Source organism: Erigeron canadensis, chromosome 1 (genome assembly GCF_010389155.1).
Source record: "Erigeron canadensis isolate Cc75 chromosome 1, C_canadensis_v1, whole genome shotgun sequence".
Taxonomy (NCBI): Eukaryota; Viridiplantae; Streptophyta; class Magnoliopsida; order Asterales; family Asteraceae; genus Erigeron; species Erigeron canadensis.
This window is the reverse complement of record NC_057761.1, coordinates 51238151-51264684: the sequence shown is the minus strand read 5'-3', so window position 1 is coordinate 51264684 and position 26534 is coordinate 51238151. Positions and strand designations below refer to the sequence as shown.

The window sequence follows — 26534 nt, the reverse complement described above, 5'->3', positions numbered from 1 at the left end:
TCCGGAAATAATCTATGGAAACTGAGTTATATCTTAATGTACATCAATGAATGAAGACTATATGACCTTTGTGTCGGTAATAATAAAGAAATACAACAATGAACCAAATCGAGCCAAAAGATGCTTCAAATCTAGCAAAACAAACAATTTTCTATTACCAAAACTTAAACTTAATGCCATTATAATCTGTCAATGCGGCAGCAACACATACTACAAAAGCATACACAATCAAGATAAGCAGCGCTATGAGTGGCGGCACAAATAGGGTATCCATTGATAAATTGACTAACCCTGTTAGTAAATTTGCCTGCAAAAAATTGGCATGAAGAGGAAATCAAAATTGTTTTTCCTTTAATATTCATATGTATAATTTTAAAGATGAAAATCAGGTGCCATTCTTCTTACCACAATGAAGAAAGCGAGTAAGTTTCTGTTGATTGCTTGTTCCAGCAGTGATACCTTACCACCAGGTATATAATCTGAGAGCATCAGTATCGCCAACATCTGCAAATTTTATAACTTCAAATATTAAGAACATTGATCCACATTGCAATGATAATACTACAGACGTGAGAATTACCTCTAGGTTTGTTGCTAATATCAAGGTAACATATGTCAAATTGCACTGCAAAAAAAAAAAATATCATGTTATTATCTGACCACTTTATAAGTATGCAATAAAATTGCAGTCCGAATCACATCTTTCTGATAAAAATATATATAGGCATAAAGATGGCTATATCATATGACAAAAAAGACAAACCATTCTACGTGAAGGTCTTTCAACATAACGGTCCAGAAGCAATGTCAAGAACCTGGGCAGATGAGTGGACAGTCACTATTAACAAACAAATGAATGCCAAAAATTATAAATTTTGCTTATAGGTATAAACTTACATACCAGAAAAATATAAATAGAACCCAAACTCGCTTCCTTGCCCAATTATTAGTTCTCAGATTGGCATTCTTCTCAAACAAAAGATTGTTGCCTAACCAAACACCAATCAGATGCAGACCCCAATACCCTGAAAATAGAATGGCCATAAATTGTCTAAAGCACTAAAAGTTGTTTTTACTTGAATAAAATAAGAGCAAGTTTACCAAAAAAATAAGAGCAAGTTGCATAAAAAGGTAACGTACATCATGCACATTTCTATTTTAGACAACAGACTTCATTTTAACCAAAAAAGTTGAATTTTCAAAAGATATTTTTACAGTAATCTTGTAAGTTGCCCGTGTCTAGAGATCACATCAGCATGAAGCCAGAAAAACTCAACATTGCATCACTTACAGACATATCAGTTACTATATCGGTAATATTTTACTGTAAAACTAGGTCAGATTACCTCGATATCAAACTTTTTGAAAGCTGTTTACCTTGATTTGAAACTTTTAAAGTTCATTACTTATTTATTGATGAAAACAAAGTTCGGTTCACAAAATCGAAGATACTCTAATTAATGTACATAACATTTTTATGCAGATTTTCCTAAAGTTAACAAGCATCCAGAAAAATATATCCTGAACTGACCACAAATCAATTCATAAAATTATCTTACCAAATATGCTGTAAATTCCTTCTTTGTTTTGGCTAATAATGTCTGTTCCCCTTTCTGGAGAGAGCAGATACGCATTCAACCCGCGCATCAGGCAAACTTGGTAACCTAAAAATTCAGAAAATGTAAGATGAAAGCATAAAAGTAAGAGAATAATTTCTATAGACATAAAAAATAAGAAAACTATGTGAACTGAATCGCACCTATCAGTACTGATGAGCCTACAAGCCCACAATACTTTGGAGATACGTTAATAACTGATGTCAAGACTGCTACACCAGCAAGTGTGAAAAAAAAATTCCAGTGAACACCATATTCTCCCACATGAACCTATGAACAGAAAGATTGTGAACCAAATCAACAAACGAAGTAGAATATTTACAATATATATTGGCCTTTTTATATTATAGTTAAGATCATTTACCTGATAGTCCACACCAGTTGTGAAGACAAATCTAGCGAAGCCTAGAACCAGTAGTGGGCTAGTAGAGGACAGCGCACTTTTCAAACCCCTAAACAAAAAAAGTAGTCATGAAAATAGAATATTCTGATGACTATGACAACACACGTAATTATCAAAGCGGAATAACAAGGTCATGCATGTGCTCATTTTTTGGAAACATGTTTGAAACATATGCCTTGTATAACATAAACAAACAGCAAACAGGACATTTGTACAAACTAAAACAACTCACATTGTTGAAATACCCCGAGCTTGACGTGAAACAAAGGAATTTGCGAAGACAAATGCACCTACTCCGAGGTCCATCTAATGGTGACCAGATAATAGAGACACAAATCAGCATAACGTCACACTAAAGAGTATAACAAACTAGCTTTTCAGTAAATAAAATAATGTTATATAGGCAGGCAAAAATTATTACCAAACTAGTGCCATAAATCTCGGTTTTAGCATATCTTCTAGGAAATATTTTGAAGTCAACGGCCAAAATACAAATGCATGTGATAAGCATCTACACCAGAGCTTTAGAACTTAGAAATAATATATTTCAGAGCACCAAAGGTAGTTAAATAACAAATAAATTTAATCTTAAGACTACCATAGTAACCCTGTAGGATGAGATATATGCCCTAAAGGAATGAACCCCTTCTTCCAGTTTCCAAGAAGATCCATGTCTGTATGGGATGGTAAATATAGACAAGAATTTGTCAGATAAAGATGCTTTAAAAGCTCACTGGTCAACGATTTAAGGTGAAGAGATCGTCATAATGAACATGATTTAGACAATAAATTGCATTTATATTAACATAGCAGTCACATCTTACCTCTTTACTGTGACAGCAAAAATAAGCACCAATGTAAACAAAAATCCATTTATATATGACCAATCTGCTAGAACCTGCCAATATAAAATTCATTGCATATTCCGACAACTATGTTGCTGATTAATACAGAGTACAACACAGTTTATAAATATGAAACTAAAGAAAAAACTTTTTAATAATAATGGGGGTGGACTGTTAATTTGTATTCAGTTATATCTGGAGAAAGAAAATGTGGTGTTTTTCATAGAACTGAAGATACTTACTGTACATAACAAAGTTAACGGAAGAACAATGGAGAGGAAATCTACTATCATTGAGATGATGTAAACCCTTTGATTTTTTGAAGCAACTGTTAGCAAATCTTTTTTCTTTGACGAGGTTTCATTGGTAACATGATCTGGAGATGCAAATGATCGTTAATCCATTTGAAAATATTGAATCTGCCAGGGGCTTCTGCACAAAGTGAATTTTCCTTTTTTACTGAAAGGTGGAGAAACTAATGCCAATACTAGAGAACTATTTCCATTTATTTAGACTTAGCGGATCCATATTCACCAAATAGTAGTTTTATTAAAGAAGTAAGCAGACCACATATCATGCATTTAACAACATATATAGCTCTACCATCAAGCAGGCACCCAATAAATTAGCAATGAGATTAAAACTTCACGCTAAGTCGTATTTAATGCCAATTCCTTAGTTATTACAAGTGCAAGAGTATCTTCTTACAGAATCTTGTTATTATTATATTATTATGGACTGCAACAAATTTGTCACTAATATATTATTAGTTATTCGGGTCTCCTTACTTAGGAACATTGCGACTCTTGTGCATATCCCTGACCCAACTTCAAAAGCTACCGAGTACATAGCTTCTCTCTTTACTAAACAGAACATAAAAAACGTTTTGTGCTAGGAAAAAAGGTGCTTTCGATTGTGTGGCAGGGTGTATGTTCTGGAGATGGAGATCTTTACCTACATCAAGGTCCTTCATCTCTCTCCATCGTGTTTAGCTTGTTTCACCACTTGCTCACATGAGTTCAGGTTGTTTTTCTTTTTCTTTTCTTTTTTACTCGACGGAAATGGATATGCTAGAAAAAATCTCTATTTAATTGGTGAATGATTGCAGACTTTATCTGTCGCTGAGCTTTTTACCTGTTCGTTGACTCGAAATAGAGACAGTTCCAATCAAGGTTGCAATCATTAGAAGTATTTATGCAAAAGTTCTTGGGTACAACATTGGACAAGTCTCAAACAAGCTTGGCTTCCCAGAAAAGACATTGTTAAGACATCATGTTGGTGCAATAGAATCAAAAAATGCTAGTGAAGATGTGAATATGACTCTTTGCTTAAGACCACCAAAAGCAGGTGAGAGCTTGCAAGACATACACCTACAGAAATAATTGGAGGAGTTTCTCCAAGAAGAGCAGATGGGTGAATGTAGACTGAATTAGGTAAGTTATTAAATGAAAAGACAAAAGGCCAAATGGACATGAGCTTTATGAAAGGCGAGCTTTATGGAAATATGTGAACTCACTGGATAACAGGCATATCAATGGAATGAATAGGATACTCTGGGAAATGAAGATGATTGAAAATTGATGATTTTGCATTAGTAGAGCTCTGTTGTCAATTGATATTTACTGGTATTAATTCTATGGAGGCTGTGAGACTGTTAGGGGGAGGCAATGTAGGACACTTCTGGATGCTGATTTTCAATTGTTTGTCAATCCATGCAACTCGCTTTTTGAACCCATCAACGACTTTCAACCCATCAAGGACTTCTGGGTCCTTTGTCCTCTCCATCTGTTCCTTCAATCGCTTTTTCTCATCAGGAAGCTCACACTCGTATAGAAAGTTATATCTTTTTTTGAACCCATCTACATCAAGGGCTCCACATAAAAAATTCAAAACGAGGGTCACAGATAACCTTTTTAAGAGGCTGAATGACTTCTCTAATTCTACCAACGGGCTTTTTGCTGCTGATCTCCATTGGCCTATTTATGTGCTCTCGTTTACCCTTCCTCTCTAACTTAGGCTTCTGATTAATTACATGTGACCCATCTAAACGTGCCTTTTGCAACTCCTCAAATGCAACGTTGGCAAACACCCCATATACCTCATTCTTCCCATCATCGTCAGAAGCCGATTCTGCTTCCTCGTCATCGTCATCGCTAATGTCGTCAAATTTGATCTTGCTGGAAGTAGGCATATCATCACTGAACCGATTCATCATAACAAGAATAATAATATCTTGTTCCACCTTCAGCTCTTCAAGTTCAGCCTCAGTTAACCTGTCCACAGACTTTTCCTCCACCTCGCTCATAATGATTTTCATTTTCACGACTTACATCATCGTTAGTACAAACTTTTTCTTTTACATCTGTCAGGTTCTCAGAACCAATTACTTCACCATTGTGAGCAGAACTCTCATAACCTTACTTCTTGAGTTACTCCCATAATGGATAGTTTCTCAACAGCTTTTTTGCCCTCACCAATAATGTAGTAAATGCCTTTTTTGATTTCCTTCATTTTGGTAACAAAATCCTTCAAGCTGGTCAATTCATGACCACTCTTTGTTGAATGGTATTAGAGTAAATCAGCCAACTTGAACCTCTTATGACTATCCTAGTGGACTCCCAATTTCCAATTCTTGGAAGAGGCTTCACAGAATTTATTAAAGTCTTCCTTGTTCTCTGCGATCTCATTCAACGTTACAATGCATTTGTCGACAAGATTCTTCCTGATGACTTTTAAGAATCTTGTTCTGCTGAAGCATCTCACAAGAGATGTTGAGTGTGCAAGTCATTGGAGTCCACAACACCCTTAACAAATTCAAGCCATTGTTCATCATCATTGTTCAGTAGTCACAATGATTTTTTTAACAACCATATAAGCGGAATAGAAACCACTTGCAAACAGCCCCATCATGGGTAACTATAGCAAAACCATCAACTTCAGGCACAACTAACAGGAAATCGGTGGTCCGTGGCATCGTATACCCAAAACTATCAGCATCTCCGGCCCCAATCCTAAAATCAAGTTCAATACTCTGGAGATTACCACATGGCATCTCCGTGGTGATTCAGGTGTCTGGAGCACCCATCAGATCAATAAGGTTTTCACTCCCATTATCAATCTTAACCAAGTTCACAGCTCCGTCATCAGTGCCAGTATAGTAGCTACCTTTTACCCGACTACATGCAAGATTGATCTTATTAGCAAACACCTTAAAGAGCAAAGCCCTATGACGTGAAAGTCCACAATTAATACAACCAAGGAAAAGTATGATAGTTTTCAAAGTGTTCCGTTGTTCACAACTTCTAGTAGTCCACCTTCTATACATTTCCTCGCCAGCACTAACAGAACCAGCCCTTTGAACTACAACAATTTAGCAATTCTCTGGATCAGCCTATTCATAATCTAAATTGTTCCTATAACTTGGAATTCCAATGATTATTTGATCCCCTTTCTTCGAGATGTTTCCCTATTTTTTCCACTGAACTATACAGCCAACCTTGTTTTCATTCAATTACAACACTAACCAGCAATCTTTTCTTAGTGTTGATCACAACGATTTCCTCATCCATTGTTCTACCTACTAAAATTCAACCCGATTTCCAATCAATGGAGCTAATAAATGTCCGAGTAGTACTTTATACTTTCTTCCGGAAAGATTTTTGTCCCCAAAATCACATAAAAAATATACAATCTCATCACAAAATCTGAATTCCGTAATTGTATCACTACTAACATTGACAATCATATACTGAATTACTGATTTAAATCACCCAATTTATCCTTAAAAAACCAAGAATCTACGAACATTAATAACATCCAATTCTTTTCCTTCTTTAACTCCTTTTTTCTAATTCCCTAACATCATCATCATCGTCATCATCAACCTCAATTTCATCACTACTTCGCTCAATTTCATCACTGTCCCGTTCAGGCATTCATCAAACATCTCATGTGCATCAACCACATTTTCAGATTCCATTTCAGCTTTAGTAACAGTTAAAGTGTTAAACACAACCCACTACTCTTTAACATCTTTATTCAAGAAAGAAAGTTCAGTTTCTTGGTTTGTACTTTTCATCTTGAATAGTCATCCCATCTCATATCAATCAATGCCTTCCCACTGTTCTGCTGGTAAAGTTGATACCAATGTAATGCTTTGCCTTCAAATTTCAGAACAGCATACCTCACCTTACAATTTTCAGGTTTTTCATCAATCAAAAAGAATTGCTCACACCTGTATTTCCATCCTTCAACATCATACCCATTAAACTTTGGGCACCACTCGATGTTATCTTCAGTTTTATGCACCATCAAACCCTGTGTTTCCCATCTTGAAAATGTTGCTTGGACTTGGTCTAATACTCTAATGTTGATTGTACACGTTCGAATGCCCTCTTAAATACATCCATTCGATGTACTTCAATTAGTGTTCCAAAGTGTTCCCGAAATTTTTTTATTGGAAATCAAGAGTTGGCCGGAGAACCAGTGGCTCTGATTCCAATGTTAGGGGAGAAAATATATCAGAGAGAAGAAGCGACAATTGTCTATCAAATCAAGTTTAACATTCTATTTGTGTCTTAGTTACATTCATAGATCAGAGTTAACGGATATAACCTCCTAACAACCTGTGTAACGGACTTTTAACAATTGTTACACTTTGACCCTTCAATTATTAAGTACTTGTTAAACCAATACCGATACCATCTAGCTACTATCTAACATGTAACAGAAACCTGTCAATGGTTCTCTAGTTGTGCCATGATGCTAGTCGATTCGTTTAGGAAACATAGAAAGCGGTGGAAGAGTTGTTAAAGGTGTGTTGGATGGGGGAGCACATACGGACATTGGTCTCCACACTTCATCAAGTATGCCATTTTCTAATGTTAAACCCTAGCAAGATAGATAAAGCCTAAAGGTGGAGTATTTTACAGGATACTTCTTGAGGTTATTAGGTAGTTGGTCAAATGTGCCGTTGTCACCAAATAGGGAGGTCCAAAATGAGGAATGGAGGTGCCTCAATGCAATAATCTATGATTCAAGAGTATGAGGCTTCAAATTTCTGAAAGATATAACTCCGAACAATTACTAACTGTGATGGTCTTAGTGTGTCCAAGAGCCTGAGTCGACACTAGAAATCAAGATTCAAGACCAAGAATGTACATACATCTTTGAAGCACCATGAAGGATACACTAAAAAGAGGTATGTCTTAGTGTGTCCAAGAGCCCGAGTCTAGCCTAGAAATCAAGACTATGGATATACATACATCTTTGAAGCGTCTTGAAGTGTACACTAAAAAGAGGAATGTAAGGGATAAAAACTGGATCCAAACCACACTTTCTTATATGGTCATCTTGCAATCTTGAGTCTAACAAACCTTAATGATGAGAAAGGGTTTTGAGTTTAACCACCGTAATGATTAACGGACAAGTCTGAGTCAAAGTATAAAGTGGCTATCAGCTCCATTCTTCAATATCAAAGGCCAGCAGATGGTAGGGTAGTGTAATTACCGTCTGATAAGATTAATGATTGCATTTTGCATATTAATCTTTGTGTATACCCGACATATAGTACATACCGTTGGAAATCATAGTATACTTATTACTTACGTTTCATGGTTGAACGAAGATACAAATTTGTGTTTGAACTTTAAAGGCCATTTTATCAAGGTGTTATTTTAAATTTGCAAGTTCAGGTTTTTACTTACCAAACAAGACCATAATTAAAAGCAGCATGGTTGGATCAGTGGTAAACACCCTTGCCTCTGGAGACAGAGGTCATGGGTTCGATCCTCATCCCATGCAAAGGTTGGAGGGCCTTTTCTACCATTTAGGTAGAAACTGGAAGCAGCCTCTCTACTTTGCTAGAGGTAAGGTCTGCCTACATCTTAACCTCCCCCATACACCGTCGAGGTATTGGGGCTCAAAACCCGCGGAAGGCGGCACTGAGCAGTTACTTAAACAAGACCATAATTTCTAAACTTAAACTACAAGTTTGGCTCCGAGATAAAGGTATCACTGAATTTCCAATATATTCTCACACTCAAAAACTATTTTGCAGTAGGGAATTTTTACAGTGATTTTTGTACCTATTTTGCAGATACCAATAGTATGTCTCAGCAGAATAAGCATCTGAAATAACCAAATGCAGGTATTATATTAATTTTATTTGAAAAAAAAAAGAGAAAAATAATGTGTATATATATAGATCAAACGTACAGGGAATAATGCAGAAAGTACAAAGAGCTCAAGCACAGAAGATCCAGTTAGGTTGCTCACAAATCTGATGAACATTACACATAGAATATATAATCAATTCAACTGATATAAATAGAAACAGATATATATAAGGGAAAAGAGAAGGAAAGTACTGTTCTTTCAAGTGTTTGTTTGGATTGAGAGACTTGATTGAAGAATCCATTGAAAAGTGACAAATGTCAAAACCAGAATTTTATCCCTAAACTGTTACTCGCATTATTATACATATAGCAGCAAAAACTTTCAAACAGAACATGGGTTTTGTCGTCTTAATCATTACGGGTTGAATCAAAGAAAAAAAAAAGCGAAACCGACGGGTTAACCGGTACTCGAAATGATAAGGGTTTGACCGGGTTTGGGATGAGATGATAGTTTTTTTCTTAGGTCTCTTTTTCCGTGTCAACTAGGCTGTTTGTTTACGTGATACGGCAATGACAATGGCAATGGTATCCAATCCCGGCAAAGCCGGGGTACTGGGGAGGTATGATGTAGATAGACCTGACCTCTACTCAAAGGTAGAGAGATTACTTCTAGATCCACCAAGGTGGAAGGGACCTCCGGCCCAAGAATGATAAAAAAAATATAGTTAGATCCACCGGAGTGGGGCCTTTAACCCGAAGGGAATAATCTCGATCTCGATCTCAAACTCTCAATCTCAAAAACCCTGATCTCGATCTCAAAAATGCTCAGTCTTCGATCTAAGGATCCAGGAAAAAGAGCCGTTAGGGAAGGAGAGAGCAGAGGGTAGAGAGAGAGAGAGTAGAGAGAGAAACCCTAATTGGGATGATTCTTGTTTGTTTACGTGATATGATTTTAATATATTTATACTACTATATAAAGCAAACTGTCATTCCCCTTTACGTAATTAAGAACCTGAAATGACCATATTACCCTTCTTTTTTATTCACTAATTTAAACATCTTTACCTATATACCTATAATACCCTTAATAAAATAAATTACAACATAGATTCTCTAATCCTTAAATAACCATATTAACCCTTACCGCCGCACATCATCGCCACAATTGTTGCAGCGACACCTTTGTCGTTACCACCATCACCGCTGTATCGCGCGGGCACCCCGTCTCGTTTTTTTTTTATAGATATATTGACATATAAATATATCTTTTTAGTATTCATGTGACACTCTATTTGGCACGTCGTCATTTGTCTACTTAGACATTTGTTTATTTTATCAATTTTAAATAGCAAATAAAAAACCTAAATATAAGATTAGAACTTATGATCTTTAACTTTTAATATTATGCACAAAACACTTGATCTAACTTAATATTTGTTTATTTTTTGCAAACTACGGTAGATATTGAGTGAATAATAAAAATAATTATAAGACATTGATAATATAATTATCTTTAATATAATATAAAACTAGATTATATTGGTAATTTTATTTAATATTTTACTATCCGGTTATATTATCAATGTTATATTAGATATTTACTTTATTCATTTCACATACATATTTTTGATATTTGTTTTTATATTCAATTTTAAATTTTCTCTTCATCTTTATATTTTCTTTTTCCTCCTTTTTTCCGTTCTATATTCAACTTTATGTGTGTTCTTTTCAAATTTTACATGCATAATAAAAGTATAATATCATTAAAAAACCTTTTAGTTATTATTATTATATAACTTTTATTAATTGTCTTCAAATAATATTACTCAAATCATTATATTTGTAATCAATTTAATGTAATGTGTATATTACCATGCATCGCATGGGACATAATCTAGTTCTAATAAAGTTATAAAAGCCTGATTTTTAATAAAATAGTAAAAAAATTTAAGTTAAATATATATTTTACCACTTTTATATTAATTACATCACTCGACGTCGCCATCATAACCAGTCGCCGCCACTAGATTACCGTCGCCGCTTTACAACCGGATTGTGCGGGTGCGTGCTGGTACAATTCAATGATTTATATCCATATACTATTTACCGTATCAAGTTACAAACTCAAATATATATCATAAACCAAATCAACACAACAGCAGACTAATCGAGTAGCTAGCCCAAATAATTTAGAAATACAATTCTTATACTGCATGTAAATCCAAGAATTTTCCCTCAGCCATTTCAATATAAGCTTTTTAGCAAAATTGAAGTCTAGAAAATTACAGCATAAGTTGTGAAAGGGGTGAAGATTTTTATGGTAAACTAATTTTATTGTCATTTTGGATCCAAAATCTACCTACTGTAAATGATCCCAACGTATAACAATGAACTATATCTCAATTGAAACACTTACATTTAGATCCATAAATGATACACTTTGAAGTTTATCTCACAGTATACTCGATTAAAACACAGGAAATTAAGACAAGAAAAATAGTATCTAATTCTTAAATGTTCCTAACTAGTCTACAAACTTTCTATATATGAACCAAAATTTTGTGTATATAAGAATGCAGTCATCTGATATCATCTAACCATATAGTATAGGTTGCTTGATTGAAACTTCCTCATGATATCAGTGAAAATCATATGAAGTTATCGATCAGATGGCAAAAGTCTCGCCCAACGCGTGGACAAGTTGTGTATTTTGAAGTCTTTTACGTACTCATCACACTTTGTTTACATTACTAGAAGTCGATACCTCCCCAAATCCGGTACTCCCAGATGAAGTTCTAGTTTTGTATTCTCCAATCTCGGTGCAACTTCGTGTCATATTATGTCCATGAATGAGTTTTGCCCGTATGTGTTCAGGCAATCTTAATGTAAACCGATCTTCATCTTCACTTGTCTTTCTGTTTTTAGTAATTGAATGTCCTGTTGAGTTGCTTCTAGCAAAACTCTCTTTTCTTTTTACTTCTTCCCTATCTTGTCGATCCATTTCAATTGTTAAGTGCTTCCTCTTGCTGCTAATTTCTTCTTTAGTATCACAATTATTATTGTTCCTATCATTTTCGTCTCTAATATTTATAGTAAACGTGTCTTCAAGCATCTCGTTTTCTTGAATCTCATGCATAGATGTACTATTTTGTGACAATGGAGATTTCTCTGGTGAGTTAACAGGCGTTTCAAGGCCACATCGACAAAAGGGACATGATTTATGTGACTCGAGCCAAAGATCAATGCAATCTTGATGGAACACGTGATAACATTTTGTTAAAAGCCGAAGAACATTATCATCCTCAAACTCACACAAACATATAGCACACTCTAATCCATATGTCTCGCGTCTAAACTCTTTAACATTGGAGTAAAGAAAGGTAGGAAAAGTACTTATAATTGTAGGGTCTAGTCCAGGGGGTGGTGCACCCCCTGTACCAGCTATATGTGTCCCAGAAGGGTTATGACGGGAATTCCAAGTGTAAAACACGTTTTGCATGAAACACCTGCAAAAGTATATCGTGAAGAAGCCAATAAAGAATATAACGAGAATAATAGTGGTTAAAATGATGGTAACTGGAGGGGAGGCATGAGGTTCCGTTGGGTGCCCAATGCTTGCGGGTTCTGTCGTCATTGACTGAGTAACGTGGTGGTTGTAAGTTGGCCGGAGATCTAATGTTCCGGCCTGTAAGAGAAAAACAAGCAAAACAATGTGAATTAAGTGAAACGTGACTATAGTCTATGAAATTTTTGGTTTGCATGTTGCATAGTTTGTGGGACAAAAAGGAGATGGAGAGTGAGAAGCTGAAATATATTTGGTAAGAAGGGTGATGTGAGGTTACTTTCCCTCTCTAATTATAGGGTGTACATCCAGCCATTGAACGAGTCATATGAGAAATGTGTGTTAGATAACCATCAAAAGTAGAGTGTTTCAAAGTTGTGACATTTGGCATTTGTAGCCATAAGTTTTTGGTAAGCAGACTAAAAAATTTGTTCTTTTTTCCCTAAAGAAATTTATAAATATTTTGTATTTCTATAATTTGAATAAATTTTATGCAACTAAATGACAATGTCGAATTCAAAAAATAAAAAAGAAAGAAAAAGGAATATGATAGATCCCAACTGAAAATATTTGATCTCTAAGAAAAGAGTTATATGAAAAGAAGAAAAGCTCTACAAACACTTATGTAATAAGTCGTCGTAGATATACAACTTACAATGACCATCAGCTGAAATTTAACACTTCAAGCGTGATAAAGTGTTCTTTTCCTTATTTCATAATTAAAAGACATTAAAATTTAGATTTGAAGATTGCAAAAATAATCAAAGAATCAAAAGTAGATGAGTCATATCTACTGAAGCAAGTCCTTTATATTGTACTCAAAGGTAACAAAAAGAAAAATGAAAGCATTCAGAACCAGTTAATCCATACAAAGGAAAAAAAAGGAAAAAAAAGGAAAGAAAACAAGCACAACTGCATAATCTAACTGTGACCAGTACTTATTCAATGTCATCAATCCAGTCTCCATAGATACGGCTAATTTTATCTGGGCCTTTCCACTTTTGAAATCTCTGCCCAGTCCTTGGAATAACACCGGGCAGTCGAGAAGGAACTCCAACATGGTAACCGTCTGAATGAGCCAGTGATTGACCACCAGCTACTACACTCTCAATAGGCGTCTTTGAAGGCATGATTCCTTGCTTGTTTGGGTCCATTGAAGTAGGAGAATCTTTAGCATCTATATCAACAAGCCCACCACCATATCGATGCAGTTCTGCCAAAGGAAGCATTATAATCCATATATTGGAAGGCTTATAAGTAATATATACATACATATACCAAGACATCACTAAAACTTTGTGTACGACATTTGGAAGAAAATACGTGTTATACAACTTAAAATGGATCCTTCAGGCTTCAGGAATAGGGACGGTGGTATTTAGTTATTTACTATGAAGTATCACAGATAGTCCTGCTCACATTTTGAAAGAAACCCATGTTTGACTTTCGCAAGTCCACTGTGCAGTTTGTGTATATCTAAATTTGGTATGCATTAAAACTCGTATAATACATTGAATCATGTAATACCCAGCAGTAAACACAATATATGTTAATAGCATAATGACCTTCAGTAGAAAAAATAGAACTAAAATAATAGTAGTATCTGCATCGACGTTGTCTTTTAATAGTCATGTATGGATTGTCTAGGCATTAGATCATGCAATATACAAGTAGTAGACTAGTACAGACACAGCTTGGTTATAATATAAACTGCATATTACGCATGGCAAATTACATTATTAGATAGAAAATGATAGGACTAAAATAACAGAACTACTCATATTGAGACTGACTTTGAAAGTCAAAGATCACCTTTATGTATGGAGGAAAAACATAAGCCGAAAATAATAATCCCATAGAGAAATGTATTCTATCATGTTACTTTTAATTCATAAGTCAAGCTACAAGTTAAAGTGATGAACTCACCAAATGACCTAAGAATGCAACCAGGTCACGTAAACCAGGATCTGAAGACTATTTTAAGCTCTGTAAGATTTTCCGAAGCTCCAGGGCTTGTATACACAGTGAGGCTTAATTGAACTCCTCTAGTAAAAATGTTTTGTAGCATATACACTTACCTTGACTAAAAACTTGGATAGTTGGATACTCCTCCATAAAAAGGTAAGTACATTAACTGTTTCATTGTATATAAGATGTCTAAACTACCCAATAATCATAATATAAAGAGCTTCAGTTTCAATACTTTTACTTGAAACATATGGATCTTTGTTATAGTTTATCTCCAATGGATTTGTGTCAGTGTTGCAAATATCGGCCATCTCGGCCGATATATCGGATGTCGGCCCTTCACTGATACGAAAAATGAGTTATCGCGTCCAGTTATCGTTTTGGTCAAATTTCGGTCAATCTCGGAACTTATCGGCCATTTCGGTCCTTTTCGGTCAACAAAAAAAGTTGACTTTTTTATTAAAAAAAAAAAAGAAGGTTAAAATAAGATTTTAGGGTTTCTGGCTTCCATTCTCATTCACTGCTTTCAGCCTCTCACACACCAAACCCCCACCTCGCTATTCCCCACCCCTGGCCTACCTGTAGCTGTGATTTCCGGCGATTCCAGTCGCCGACGGATCCACCGCTAGCCAATCCACCTCTGGCAACAGCTATTTATGCTCCAGTAAGTATGTTACTTTCTTTTTTTTTTTTTTTTTAAGTTAATTATCAATTAATTATTTATTATTTGAGTTCATCTTCAACAATTCTTTATGTTGAGTTGTAATTAGTTAAGTAATTTCTTTATTCTATACTTTCTTTATTTTCCTTTTTTTATAATTTCAAGTTGTAAACTTGTAATTACTTTTTATTACTTCATATTCCAGTTGCAATAAGCCAATAACTTACCTTTGTAGTGTCTTACTTTTCAATTTGCATTACACATTGTATATATTGTAAATTTTAGAAAAATTCCTTTACAATTTAGGGTACCCGATATATCCCCGATATTTCCTACTTATCACTTATCGGGGGTTGACCAATAATAAACCGATAACCGATATCTACAACCTTGATTTGAGTTATACTTAAAGGTGCCGCAAGGTGCATTTGAATGTCTATAACCTCTCGTATTTAAAATTCTTCGCTAATAAAACTATTATTCATTTTGGAGAAACTTACCCGACAAGACCCATATATTAACCTTTTTTGACCCACTACACAAGCTGTCAATTTTACCTTCTCTGATACAATAGGAGACCTCCTTTAAAGTGAAGTACCATTGATAACTTGCTTTGATGACAATGGGAAAATAGGCAAATATAGCCAAAGAGGGACTACTGATACAAACAAAGATCTTTCTATCCTGCTTAGATATCTACTATAACTTCAAAAACACGGTAACACCCAAGACATAGTCAAAAGATATATGTCAATGACGTTAGACTATTACCTATACCATTGGGCTTAATTGTTATTACAAATGAAGAAGACATGCCCCCCTAATCAATTGAAGAATACTACTTGCTAAGATCTATTTTCAAAGGCTATCATACAAAAGAACACACAAAAGTACCTTAATAAAGATAGATTCCCTAAAATGAATAAAAAAACATAAAAATGGTGGTTCATGATGAACATGAAAACATGCAAACTTCAGCAGCAACATTCCAACTATTATTTGTTGTACCAATTTATTCAACAATATATACTTTAATCCATAACCAACAGGGTGTTTAAAACAGATTCTAGGTTAGTACTTTTTACGGGCAAAGAAAACAATAACTTTAAAATGAATTTATGGAAAGAAAACAATACCTGCAGCTCCATGAGCAAAATGGCACTTGGTTCCAAACGGGCAATAGCCCGTTTGTTCCCACTTGTTACATATCCTTGTTTTCCAATTTGATGGCTTTAACATGGAATTAGCTCCCGCCGCTTCTGCTCCAACACCGCCAACACCTCCTCCACTGCCAGCAACAACACCCCCTGCAATAGCACCTACTCCTCCACCGCCGCTGCTGCCACCGCCACCACCAGTAGCTCCAGCACCGCCATACCCACCACCAGAACCAGGTCCTAAACTAATCACAACACTTTCACGAGCTTTCGATTGCTCATCATGCAGAAACGTGCAATTATCACCGTAAGGACAGCCCTCATCAGTATAAAACTTTTTACAATGTCGCCCTTTATATGATCTTTGACTATCCACAGTAAAGCTAGCAGACCCTAAAGACGGAATTTGAAACTCTTCTCGTGGTTCACTTGAAACCGCTCTATCTTCCTCATGAGCCGCAACAATTTCTTGCCAGTTAGGCGGCGGTCTTCTCAATTCCTCAATACTATGAGCAAAATTACAGTTTGTAACATACGGGCAAGTCCCTGCCCGAAATTTACAACATAACTTAGTCTTAAAAAACATTTTCCCAATCGCCTTTGACCTGCTAGTAGCCTGTGCATCACCACCCTGCCCGTTTCTTTTCTTATTCGGTGGTTCACTTCCTGATCTGGTTTGTGACTGTCTCCCATCATAATTCGAATTAGAAGTAGTATCGACTGACGCTTCCCTATTCCAATCTCCATATTCATCCTCTGTGGCCCATACTGGCTGGTCCCCCCAAAAATCATTACCACCACCGTTTCTTGAACCTCCGGTGACTATTTGAACAACATTTCCACTTTCCCTACCGTAATCCATTACAATATTTCTTTCCAAATGCAAATAAAAGGCAAAGCCTTAATCTGTTTTAATCTAGAGTTAATTCTAACGGTAAAAAATAAAACCCCAAGTTACAAAGTTCCAAACTTTACACACAACAAAGTTTTTATTGCAAGAAATGGATAAAATTTGACCTAAATAACAACAATATCTATAAAAAAAAAAAAATACAAACAAAACCTAAAGGATAAATTAGTCAAATTATTAAAAAGTTACAATCTTTACTGCCTAAACAGATCTAGGGACTAAATTCTTGAACATAACATAGTTAATTTGACTTATAAGAGAAATTATGATATGGGTAAGAAAGATATTACCAAATGAAAGCAGTTATTTGATGAATATACTGAAATTAAACATAAAAGAAATGATTATAAGATATGGGTTGGATTAATTAAGGATTTGTGCGTGTGCGCGAGTGTAGTGACATTTTGTGTATGAACTTGGGAGATTGGGAAAAAGGTTGTGACATGAACACCAGAGGTACCAGTTACATATGATTTTGATAGAGATACAATTTGGTACCTTGAAGATTTGATTTCGTACACTTTGGTACCTGTAGAATTAGTGTATAGATTTATAATTTTATATATAGCACAAGCACGTGAATTGTATGATTATTGAATATTGATTAACCGACATCAAATGTTCCAATGGCAAAAAATAAATCATATTTTCGTACTACCGGAGATCACAAGTTTGGAGTTTTGTTTTAAACATGTTTAATAGCGGGTAAGAAAATAACTGATTTGTCACGGAGAAAACCCAGTTTAACTATTTCAATGAGCTAAATTTTAATTTACTTTTAACTTTTAAAAAAAAAAAACTTGAGATAGAAGATTCTCTTTTGTGTACAATAGAATAAATTTGTGTCCTATGGTGAGTTCGTGACCATGACTTTTAAAAACATGCTTCAACTCTAGTGAATTAATTCAAAAATCTTAAGGTTTTCTTTTCTAAGTTTGAGTTTTAGCTTAATGGTTAAAAGACCATTCCTTCTTACATGAGGTCTTGTGGTCAAGTCTTGGAAAGACATATAAATTAAGTCTCTTTATGAGGGCTTGGTTTGGGTATACCCAGGTTCAAGTCTGAGGGGGCAGGGTTTACCCCTATTAATCATCGTGTCTTCAGGCGGGTTAGTAGGGGGTTTTCCCTCATCGGGTATTGAAATAGGCAATTCTACTTCGAGGGAGCTCTTTAGCGCGGACCCGGTTAAGACAACGTATACTAGACCTTCCGTTGTCAAATCGCGACACGAAGTTTTCAACGAAATTCATCTTAAAAAAAAAAAAAAATGTTTCTCTTCTTTTTAGCAATGGGATAGGAATATGGTAAGGATTGAACTTTCACCCTTACTTGAACTCACTACTATTTTTTTTTTTTAATATTAATAAAAAGAAAATGGTATTCTTACAACACATTTTAGCCATCTACAACAATACCTGTATCATGCAGTTGTATTCTGTGCATAAAAATCTATACATTCGTTATAGATGCAAAATCTGTTGTAGATATATCATCATGTAATTATCTTCTTATTAAAAAAATAAGGACGTGAATAATATCACCGGCCCTATTAAGACACAAGGACGTGAATAATTTCATGTATTTGAGATTGCAAACTTTCAACATGATTTTCGTATTTCTATTAAATAAATATTTACTTGACATGCCAACATTTCTAGCAAACAAATATACTGACACAACATTAATAAACAAAAAGTAATCACAATACTGAAAAAATGAACAATGAACAGACATAACCTAATATGATGATTGACCTTATATAAATATATATATGATATTTGATGTGCCTAACTTTGGAGCAAACCTATCTCTGATAGGGTAGCTTTTAAATAAATGGCAATGAAACAATTTTGTTGTTTCTTTAATTTTTAACTTTAAAAAAATGTTGTGTAGATCCATTTGTAGTAATAGAATATGAGTCATATTATATTACAAAACAAGCACAGAGCAAACTTCTTCTGCCATTCAAAATAAAAATATGATTTTCACCAAAGGTGAAACATCAAACATCAAGCCGGCCTCTATCATCCTATCAAACCAAATCTTTTGCAGTCTCTTTTGGATTAGTCCTTGTATTTCTAATCACTTTGCTTATGATTTCTTTTGCACCGCCCTTATTTGAAACCCTTTTAGCATTCCCCTCGGTTATAATCTTATCATATTTTGGCAAGGTCTTGATCACTTGATCGCCGATCACGGGAGGTCTTGAACATCCAACAACAACCATCTATAGTTATAAATAACGAAGTTATATATTTTATGACTAATTAATCATTAAATTAAGTTGTTTCCAATGTCTACAAGACTACAAGCAATCACTTGCTATACCTTCTTGGTTTCTAGTTCCGGGGGAGAGCGTTTTTTCCGATAGAAGTTTGGCAACGGCAATGCCTTGAACATCGGGTTTTCCTTTGGTGCATTCTTCGTCTTATTTACTTCCTGCTTCATTAAGTTGTTCCCATTGCGTGTTACCTTTCAAGTATGATGATAAAAATATACATATACACGTTAATGTTCATGGTGAAGTGGTGAAGTGTCTTTTGTATCTTACATGATGAAAGACGACAGGATTCTTATAATCAGATGATTGATTTGACTACATGCATTGTAAAGCAAGATTGAAACCAAGATCTCAAATTTGAAATTTTATGATTTAACTTTACATTCATTTGATATAGAGAATTCGCCACAACCCAACACAAAATTGAAGAAAGAAAATATCAAAAGAATGCTCGCCGTGATAAATTCACATACCTCTCTGTTCTTATCATCCTTTGCATTGGCCCGAATTGGCTTTGAACTTGTTTTACTCAATGAGGTTCCGGTTCCCTTGGAATTTAAAGTCCTTAAACATGTACATCACAAATTTTCTACTATGAAGCTTACAATTCTTTAGATCAGCTTGTATAATTACTTAATTGGCTATATATGAGCCATATGGAGAGCAAGCTTACTTGGGATTAAAACTAGAGGATTTGGAAAGAATTGGTTTCGGTTCCTTGAAATCCATTGATTCTCTCCTTGCTCTAGTCATTCTTTTTTCCGTTGCTAGATTAAATGGCCGGGGAAGCGTTACATTATTATTTGTTTTAGGTACGGGCTTTCTTGTTTTCTTTTGTGAATCAATCTTGTTGCTTTCACCTTCTTGTTCTGTAATTGCATTTGTGGTGTGATCTTCACCTCTAGTTTCTTCAACAACATCAATAACCCTCTTCTGATCTTCTTCATGCCCAAGTTTTCCTTTGGAATATTTCTCGATGTCATTTTCCATTTCTACTTTCAAAAGACAGGAAACAGTGATTAAACAAACACACCCTGGTACCTACTTCTATTCTGATACTCTAATAAGATTTAAAACGAGATATATAGTAAGATGAGGCCCGAGTGATAGTTGTTTTACCTTCATCGTTGATTCTTGTCTCCTCCATCCTGCCCTCAATAATGTTGATACTTAAAACGGAAAAGTGTGGATTCCCGGGTAGTATTTGTTACTTTTTAAATTTATGGACTTTGATTTTTGAGGGAAAAATTAATGTTCTCTAGTAGTCTAGTTTATAGTAATTTATAGTAGTTTAATCTAACGGAAGGGTGTGCCGGCATGTCATTATGGAGCCATCGACTACACTAGCTACAATATTAAAACGTAGATGCCCTTTATATATATGCTCCGTTGATGAAATAAGGTTAATTTCATTGCCGTCCCTATTATAGAAGACAAGGAGCTAGGGAACAAAATATATATTAATTAGTTCTTGATTAAACGGATAATGTTCATATGTGATTGGATGATCATATCATATATGATGTTTCTTTGATTAATTGTTGAAGATCTAAAACATCCCTATTTATGTAAGGACTTGATATAGGTGCTACAAAATTTGTTATATATGCAAATGCTTTACATTATTTACTTATATAATATGTTGTATATATAATGTCTAGAAATTCTAGAGGTGACAAACAAGTATTTACAAACAAACTTTATAAACTCATGTGGGTCAATTAAACAAGGGGATAAAATGAAGAGGTAAAAAGTAAAGATAATTCTATTCATTTTGGTCCATATGAGTTTGTAAATCTTTATTTGTTACTCTAGGGTTTCTCACGTATTATATAACGTGGTAGATTCATTAAATCTTACTAGAATGAAGGCCTGTGCGTTGCACGGTTGGGCTTCACAGGTTTTTTTGTACGTTTGTAAGATTGTCTTATTTTGAGGTTTTTTATTGTTAAGTTCGAGTTTGATGTCGGTGTGCGTGTTGATGAGCTGAGGTTGTTGAAATAGAATGAAGGTGATGGAATGTACATATCCAAAAACATGAGTGATGATGATCTCTGATATATGATGGTTTCAAATTGGGTAATTAGATGTATTCTTGTTTCTTGCTTTTAGTTAATATTTGTGAATGATCCAACAATTAATGTGTCATTTACACATTAGATTCATTAAATCTTACTAGAGTGAAGGCCGTTGGACGTGGTTACAAAGGGTCACATAGTTGGACGTGTTATAACAACAATTTGCTAGTCAATCGGATTCTTTCTCCTTATTCTTAAATTTTTCCAAGTAAAAAGTGAGTTTCGTGTCTATAGATTTACATACAAAAGTATTAAAGTTGAATGATTTTCTGAAAGAGGAACCCTGCATTTTACTTAACCTAAGATAGTCTCGGTCAAAATATGTTGGAAAGACGATGATGTTTCTCTACAAGCCTTGTTCAACTTAAGTAGCTATAATTTTTTTATTTTAACCCTAAACATAAAACATAGACCCAATCAAATGCATATATAGATGGGTTGATATTGGCGACCTCTACAAATAGCTATTATGCATGTTTTAGTTACCTATACCAGCTCTTTTGTATATACCCAGGGCTTTGATAGCTTAATTAATGTCTTGACATCTTGAAAAAGTAAATAAAGGATACAATAAAGCAATTCGAAAGTTGTCAAGAACTGCTTAAAAAGAGAAGGGATTGTCTCGGATATTGAAACAATACCATAAACTTCCAAGACCGAAGACACTCCTTTAGTGTATCCAATTAATGCAACGGTCCCAAATGAATAATAAAATGAGAGGGAAAATAAACATGTAACCAATAGCAAGAGTTGTTACATAGTTCAAATAGGTACGTAAAAAAAAAAATTAAAAAGATACCATGTTGATATGTGCTTGTTCAAACTCCCAAAAAAACACAATTACCGCTCATCTAGTTTAGATTAAAAGGACCAGTGATATAGATCAAATTAATCATTCGGGTATGGGTTTATCCCTTAAAGGTCAAATGGGTCAAAGGGAAAACAGTTTAGCTGCATGGAAATCAGGTCAAGTGGGTTAAAGATCACCTAAATTGGTTTTTTCATGATTGTTATCTTCTAACTAAACTGGTTTACGTAATCAAATGTAATGAGTTATGTATAAAACAAATTAACAAAAGTTTAACTGTCAATGCAACCCAACTGGACCCATACAATAAAACCACTTATTTCAATCTAAGTCGGATTATGTCATATTTTCATGCCTATATTTCCACCTCTAGCAGGATTTATCAAGTCAACCGCTTTGGAACATGTTTCGGCCTCTAATTTATCTAATAAACATCAACATTTATAAGGCCATTTGCTTATTATGTTAGTACATTTGTAAGGTCCATTTTTGCACATTTTGGCACTTTCATTTACATGCATTTAAACAAATATAAATGTCTATGCAGTTTAAGTACCATTATGTAGGACAAAAATGTGTATTTCTATAAGCCTTGGAATTCAGGTTTATTCAAAAATCAGAAAGCAGTTTACAGAATTGCAAACTATGATCAAAAGAATAATAAATTTCTTAGCTTAATTTAGATGAGAAGTGAAACTTCCAAACTATGTAATTTGAAGAGAAATTAGTTTATCTTGTAATCTTAAATACATTATATGCTATACAAAGTTCATAAAATGACTTGATAATATATTTGTAGGCCAATACTTAAATGTCATCCCTTTTGAAGCACTTATGGTCGCATCTGACGTGTCCTCTGAAGCCATGACTGCACTGTATCCTCCTTGCTTGCTAGAACAGAATGTGTTGATACCTGAGTTAGAAAAGGTGACTACAATATGAAAAGATGAATGCAATAATTAAATCATAATGAAACCCATCATTGCCATCTTTGCACCTACGAAAATCAAGTTGCATGATAAAACGAAAGAATACTATCAAGCGAAAACAATGTCCCAGATAATTTATGCAATATGACTAAAATGCCCCTACTCTTTTTTTACATTTTGGGTTTTTCTTTCTTATTCACTAATTTAATTATCTCCATTAATATACCTAAAATACACTTAATGTAATAAATTTTACCACGACTCCTTCAAGTCTAAAAAAAACTACACTAACCACTATACTAATTACATTTACACCATAAGTCGCCGCCGCCACCGTCGCCGCATTGCGCGAGCACCATGCTAGTTTATATATTAAATAAATCAATTAAACAACTAATAAAACCACAACACTCCATCTTATATATAGTTATAAACTATAGGAAAATGCTAAAGGAAGCACTTAGGGATTCACTTAACGTGCATAAAAAGGTTGTACATTTCCATATTAAATGTCGGTACCCTGAATTTTATGGTAAGTGTACAACTAATTAATGCACATTAACGAAAGCCCTTAGGGTTTTGTTTAGCAAAACCCTAAACTATATACTCCGTAAAATATTAAATCATTATTTATTAATATCATTAATTAATTACTCTAATAAAAACCTTATAGTAAAGAAACGTAATTAACCCTATTAAGTACACATCGATAAAGACGTAAAAAATGTGCTAAGTTTTTCACCACCATCATAGAACTTTTAGATGTATAGAGTGAAGCCCCGTACGATGCACGACCGGGTAAGTCGATGTGTTTGCATCTTGGCTAAAGATTTGTCCTCTATAGATTAATACTTAATAGCCTTCAATACCCTCATAAATTAAGTGCTAAAGAACATTCTTTCATTCATCTTTAGTATGTATAGAGGTAAAGCCAGTGCGATGCACGGCGTGCATAACAGTATATTCGTTTCGTGTCACATCGTACCAATGTTGGTATAAATAGTTTGTTCAATTCCTTTAAAAGTTGTGACCATTGCAACAACAAAACATAGGAGCTGTTATGTGCCATGAGTATGTTTATATGCACAAAAGTATGGAAAGCAAGAGAAAGCTACTTGAATATAACATTTGAAAACATAAATCCAACATGTAAGTGCTTTTGAATCATATGATATAACTTGGTTTGCAAGATACAAATATATGATAAATCACTAAAGCTACTAAAATCAATTTTGCAAGATACAAAAAAATATATAAATGAAAATTCTAAGAAGAATAAACTGCTTCTGAATCATATGACATAACTTGGTTTATGTGGTGAGTGACCTTGACACAATTCGGTCACCCATTTTTGTTGTCAGAAACTCCAACATGTAACTATGTAAGTGCATCCTCCAAAGCCTCTGCCTGTATATCAATCATTGCAGAAATAACCTTATATTGCATTTTTTACTTTCAATCAAATTATCACATGTATAAATCCACTCTGCTTTTAAACTAAGCACATCATACTCAATTACAAAGCACTTAACGATATATAGTAAAAACCTATCCCTTATAGCCTAAATAATCAGTTTTCCAAAATTTAAATCACTCACAAATCAAGTAAAACTCTGCATACATAATTCTTGCAGTGACCATTCCCCATGATATCACCAATCTAATTCTACCAACCAAGTTAGTCAAATGAACCTCTACCATCAATACTTGTTGCCCATTAAGCTTTTCCATTAATATCTAAAACTTATGTTTAACAGAAAGCAAGGGTTGTATGAATGCCAGTCAAAATGGATATCATATAATTCATGTTGATCTGAAACACTTATTGTCTAACATTTAAAAAACGTACTCGTATATAGATAATTAGTTTGGCAAATATGATCCGCAAATTTCATTTCATGAACAATTTAGCTCATTAGATACAATGACTTGGGATGCTTTGTGGATTCATGTACCTTTGGGCGACGTTTGACCCGTTTAACCCATGCGACTCCCATGCTTCGATCCAAGTGACCATGGCATCAGCCAACTTGTTGAAGTAGTCATCAACCTTGCCGAGCTTAGCCTTGACCTACTTCGAGAGCTCTTTATAGCAGCTATGAACAGTGGTATACTCTTTTGCAAGGGTAGCAACCTGGAAGAACAGGATCAATTTTCCCTGCCAGTAAATACCCTTGTATTTCTATTTCAGGTTCACAATTGGGTTGCTAGCCTTGTTGTGCCAGATGTATGGTATACTGGTCTTCATGTCTAATCCAAGGTGGTCACAGATAACCTATTAAAAGGATAAATTAAAGGCCCGTGAGTGAAACTCTATGTTAGAGGTGGCAAAATGAGATTACACAAATGTATGCACTAAAGATAGACTCAGTGATTTTCATCCCATTTCACCCAACCCATTTGATATGCTTCACTTTTAGATAAATTTGGTAATAAAATATTTGACACACCTGTGATAAATCACCACCCAAATCAGCCTATTCATACATAAATAGGTCAAGTGCACTATAATTTGTGCAGGGAGTGCACATCTTGGAGAAGAACGCTATACCTTAATGCACTAGGTCGCCCACATGTCGTTGTATCGTCCAATTGGCAGACCATCACCCATGAGACCAAAGTACATTGTTAGGCTATCATTGTCAGTTTTGTCATAAGATATCAGAATAACTACAATAGTATGATTAAAACTGTGTCCATCAGTAGAGTATATAAGAGTCTCTAATTGCATATAAAAGACTCTGAATTTGTGGAAACCTATACATAGGCAAGTCAAGATCATCTTATCTATATAACTGTCATCTAGCCATGAAGATGTATAAAAAGGTATGAGATCAACAGCTAAAACTCCAATCGTCATAGAATTGGTATAGTTAAAAGGGAAGATCACATACAGTAGCTATTGATAGAAATTAAGAACCAATCGACAGCAGCTGAAAAGTTAGATTGGGCACAAAACACACAACAGCTAAATAATATGCTTGAAACTCACAAAACAAAAATGACACAATTGAAAAATTAGATTGGGCAATCATAGATGAACTTCCAAAAGCATAACCACTATGTATAAACCCGTTTTCCCTTGCATGTATGACACGTATGTATAGAACTGTTTACCATTGCATGTATATTTATAACTAAAACCAATTTTATCAAATTTACAACAACCAATCCTCAATGAAAAAATCCCAAAAATCATA

The 26534-nt window shown here is 34.6% G+C and overlaps 4 protein-coding genes and 1 long non-coding RNA gene across 6 annotated transcripts; all 5 read right to left on the bottom strand.

The window, feature by feature from the left end:
- Window positions 1-10: 10 nt before the first annotated feature.
- LOC122605529 (uncharacterized protein At4g17910) lies at window positions 11-9558 on the bottom strand. Its single transcript, XM_043778490.1, has 16 exons — window positions 9233-9558; window positions 9081-9144; window positions 8951-8993; window positions 3107-3240; window positions 2844-2917; window positions 2618-2693; window positions 2441-2530; window positions 2252-2325; window positions 1981-2068; window positions 1760-1886; window positions 1560-1664; window positions 902-1025; window positions 764-815; window positions 581-625; window positions 406-504; window positions 11-307 (listed from the first exon to the last, which is right to left on the bottom strand). Exons 1-16 carry the CDS (start codon window positions 9280-9282, stop codon window positions 155-157), a joined length of 1398 nt encoding a protein of 465 aa, XP_043634425.1. The 5' UTR covers window positions 9283-9558; the 3' UTR covers window positions 11-154.
- LOC122605550 (rRNA biogenesis protein rrp36-like) lies at window positions 4469-5312 on the bottom strand. Its single transcript, XM_043778511.1, is given in 2 exon segments — window positions 4469-4748; window positions 4750-5312. Coding segments are annotated over 2 exon segments (708 nt in total). The 5' UTR covers window positions 5182-5312; the 3' UTR covers window positions 4469-4472.
- Window positions 9559-11711: 2153 nt separating the features above from the next.
- On the bottom strand, window positions 11712-12614 carry LOC122594488 (RING-H2 finger protein ATL29-like). The gene has a single exon (XM_043766939.1). It carries the CDS (start codon window positions 12612-12614, stop codon window positions 11712-11714), a length of 903 nt encoding a protein of 300 aa, XP_043622874.1.
- A 686-nt stretch (window positions 12615-13300) lies between these two features.
- Window positions 13301-17678, bottom strand: LOC122582336 (zinc finger CCCH domain-containing protein 56). Of its 2 annotated transcripts, none has more exons than XM_043754717.1 (2): window positions 16308-17678; window positions 13301-13719 (listed from the first exon to the last, which is right to left on the bottom strand). In XM_043754717.1, the coding sequence occupies exons 1-2, from the start codon at window positions 17188-17190 to the stop codon at window positions 13481-13483; spliced, it is 1122 nt and encodes a 373-aa protein (XP_043610652.1). In that variant the 5' UTR covers window positions 17191-17678; the 3' UTR covers window positions 13301-13480. The 2 variants fall into 2 exon arrangements, with proteins under 2 accessions (XP_043610652.1, XP_043610644.1); XM_043754709.1 differs by having other exon boundaries at window positions 13301-13755; window positions 16308-17677.
- A 6945-nt stretch (window positions 17679-24623) lies between these two features.
- LOC122586086 lies at window positions 24624-26287 on the bottom strand. Its single transcript, XR_006321871.1, has 3 exons — window positions 25886-26287; window positions 25290-25609; window positions 24624-24741 (listed from the first exon to the last, which is right to left on the bottom strand). It is a non-coding gene; the product is annotated as an uncharacterized LOC122586086 (long non-coding RNA).
- Window positions 26288-26534: the final 247 nt, after the last annotated feature.

Bases quoted from the DNA above. Each gene is read 5' to 3' on its own strand.
- LOC122605529 (XM_043778490.1), bottom strand. From the start codon at position 9,282: ATGGATTCTTCAATCAAGTCTCTCAATCCAAACAAACACTTGAAAGAA. The intron at 1,887-1,980 runs GTAAATGATCTT...TTCTGTTCATAG, and splicing joins CAACTGGTGTGGACTATCAG to GTTCATGTGGGAGAATATGG. The intron at 1,665-1,759 runs GTGCGATTCAGT...CTGAATTTTTAG, and splicing joins AGGCTCATCAGTACTGATAG to GTTACCAAGTTTGCCTGATG.
- LOC122594488 (XM_043766939.1), bottom strand. From the start codon at position 12,614: ATGACGACAGAACCCGCAAGCATTGGGCACCCAACGGAACCTCATGCC.
- LOC122582336 (XM_043754709.1), bottom strand. From the start codon at position 17,190: ATGGATTACGGTAGGGAAAGTGGAAATGTTGTTCAAATAGTCACCGGA. The intron at 13,756-16,307 runs GTATTGTTTTCT...TTCCTTTGGCAG, and splicing joins TTTTGCTCATGGAGCTGCAG to AACTGCATCGATATGGTGGT.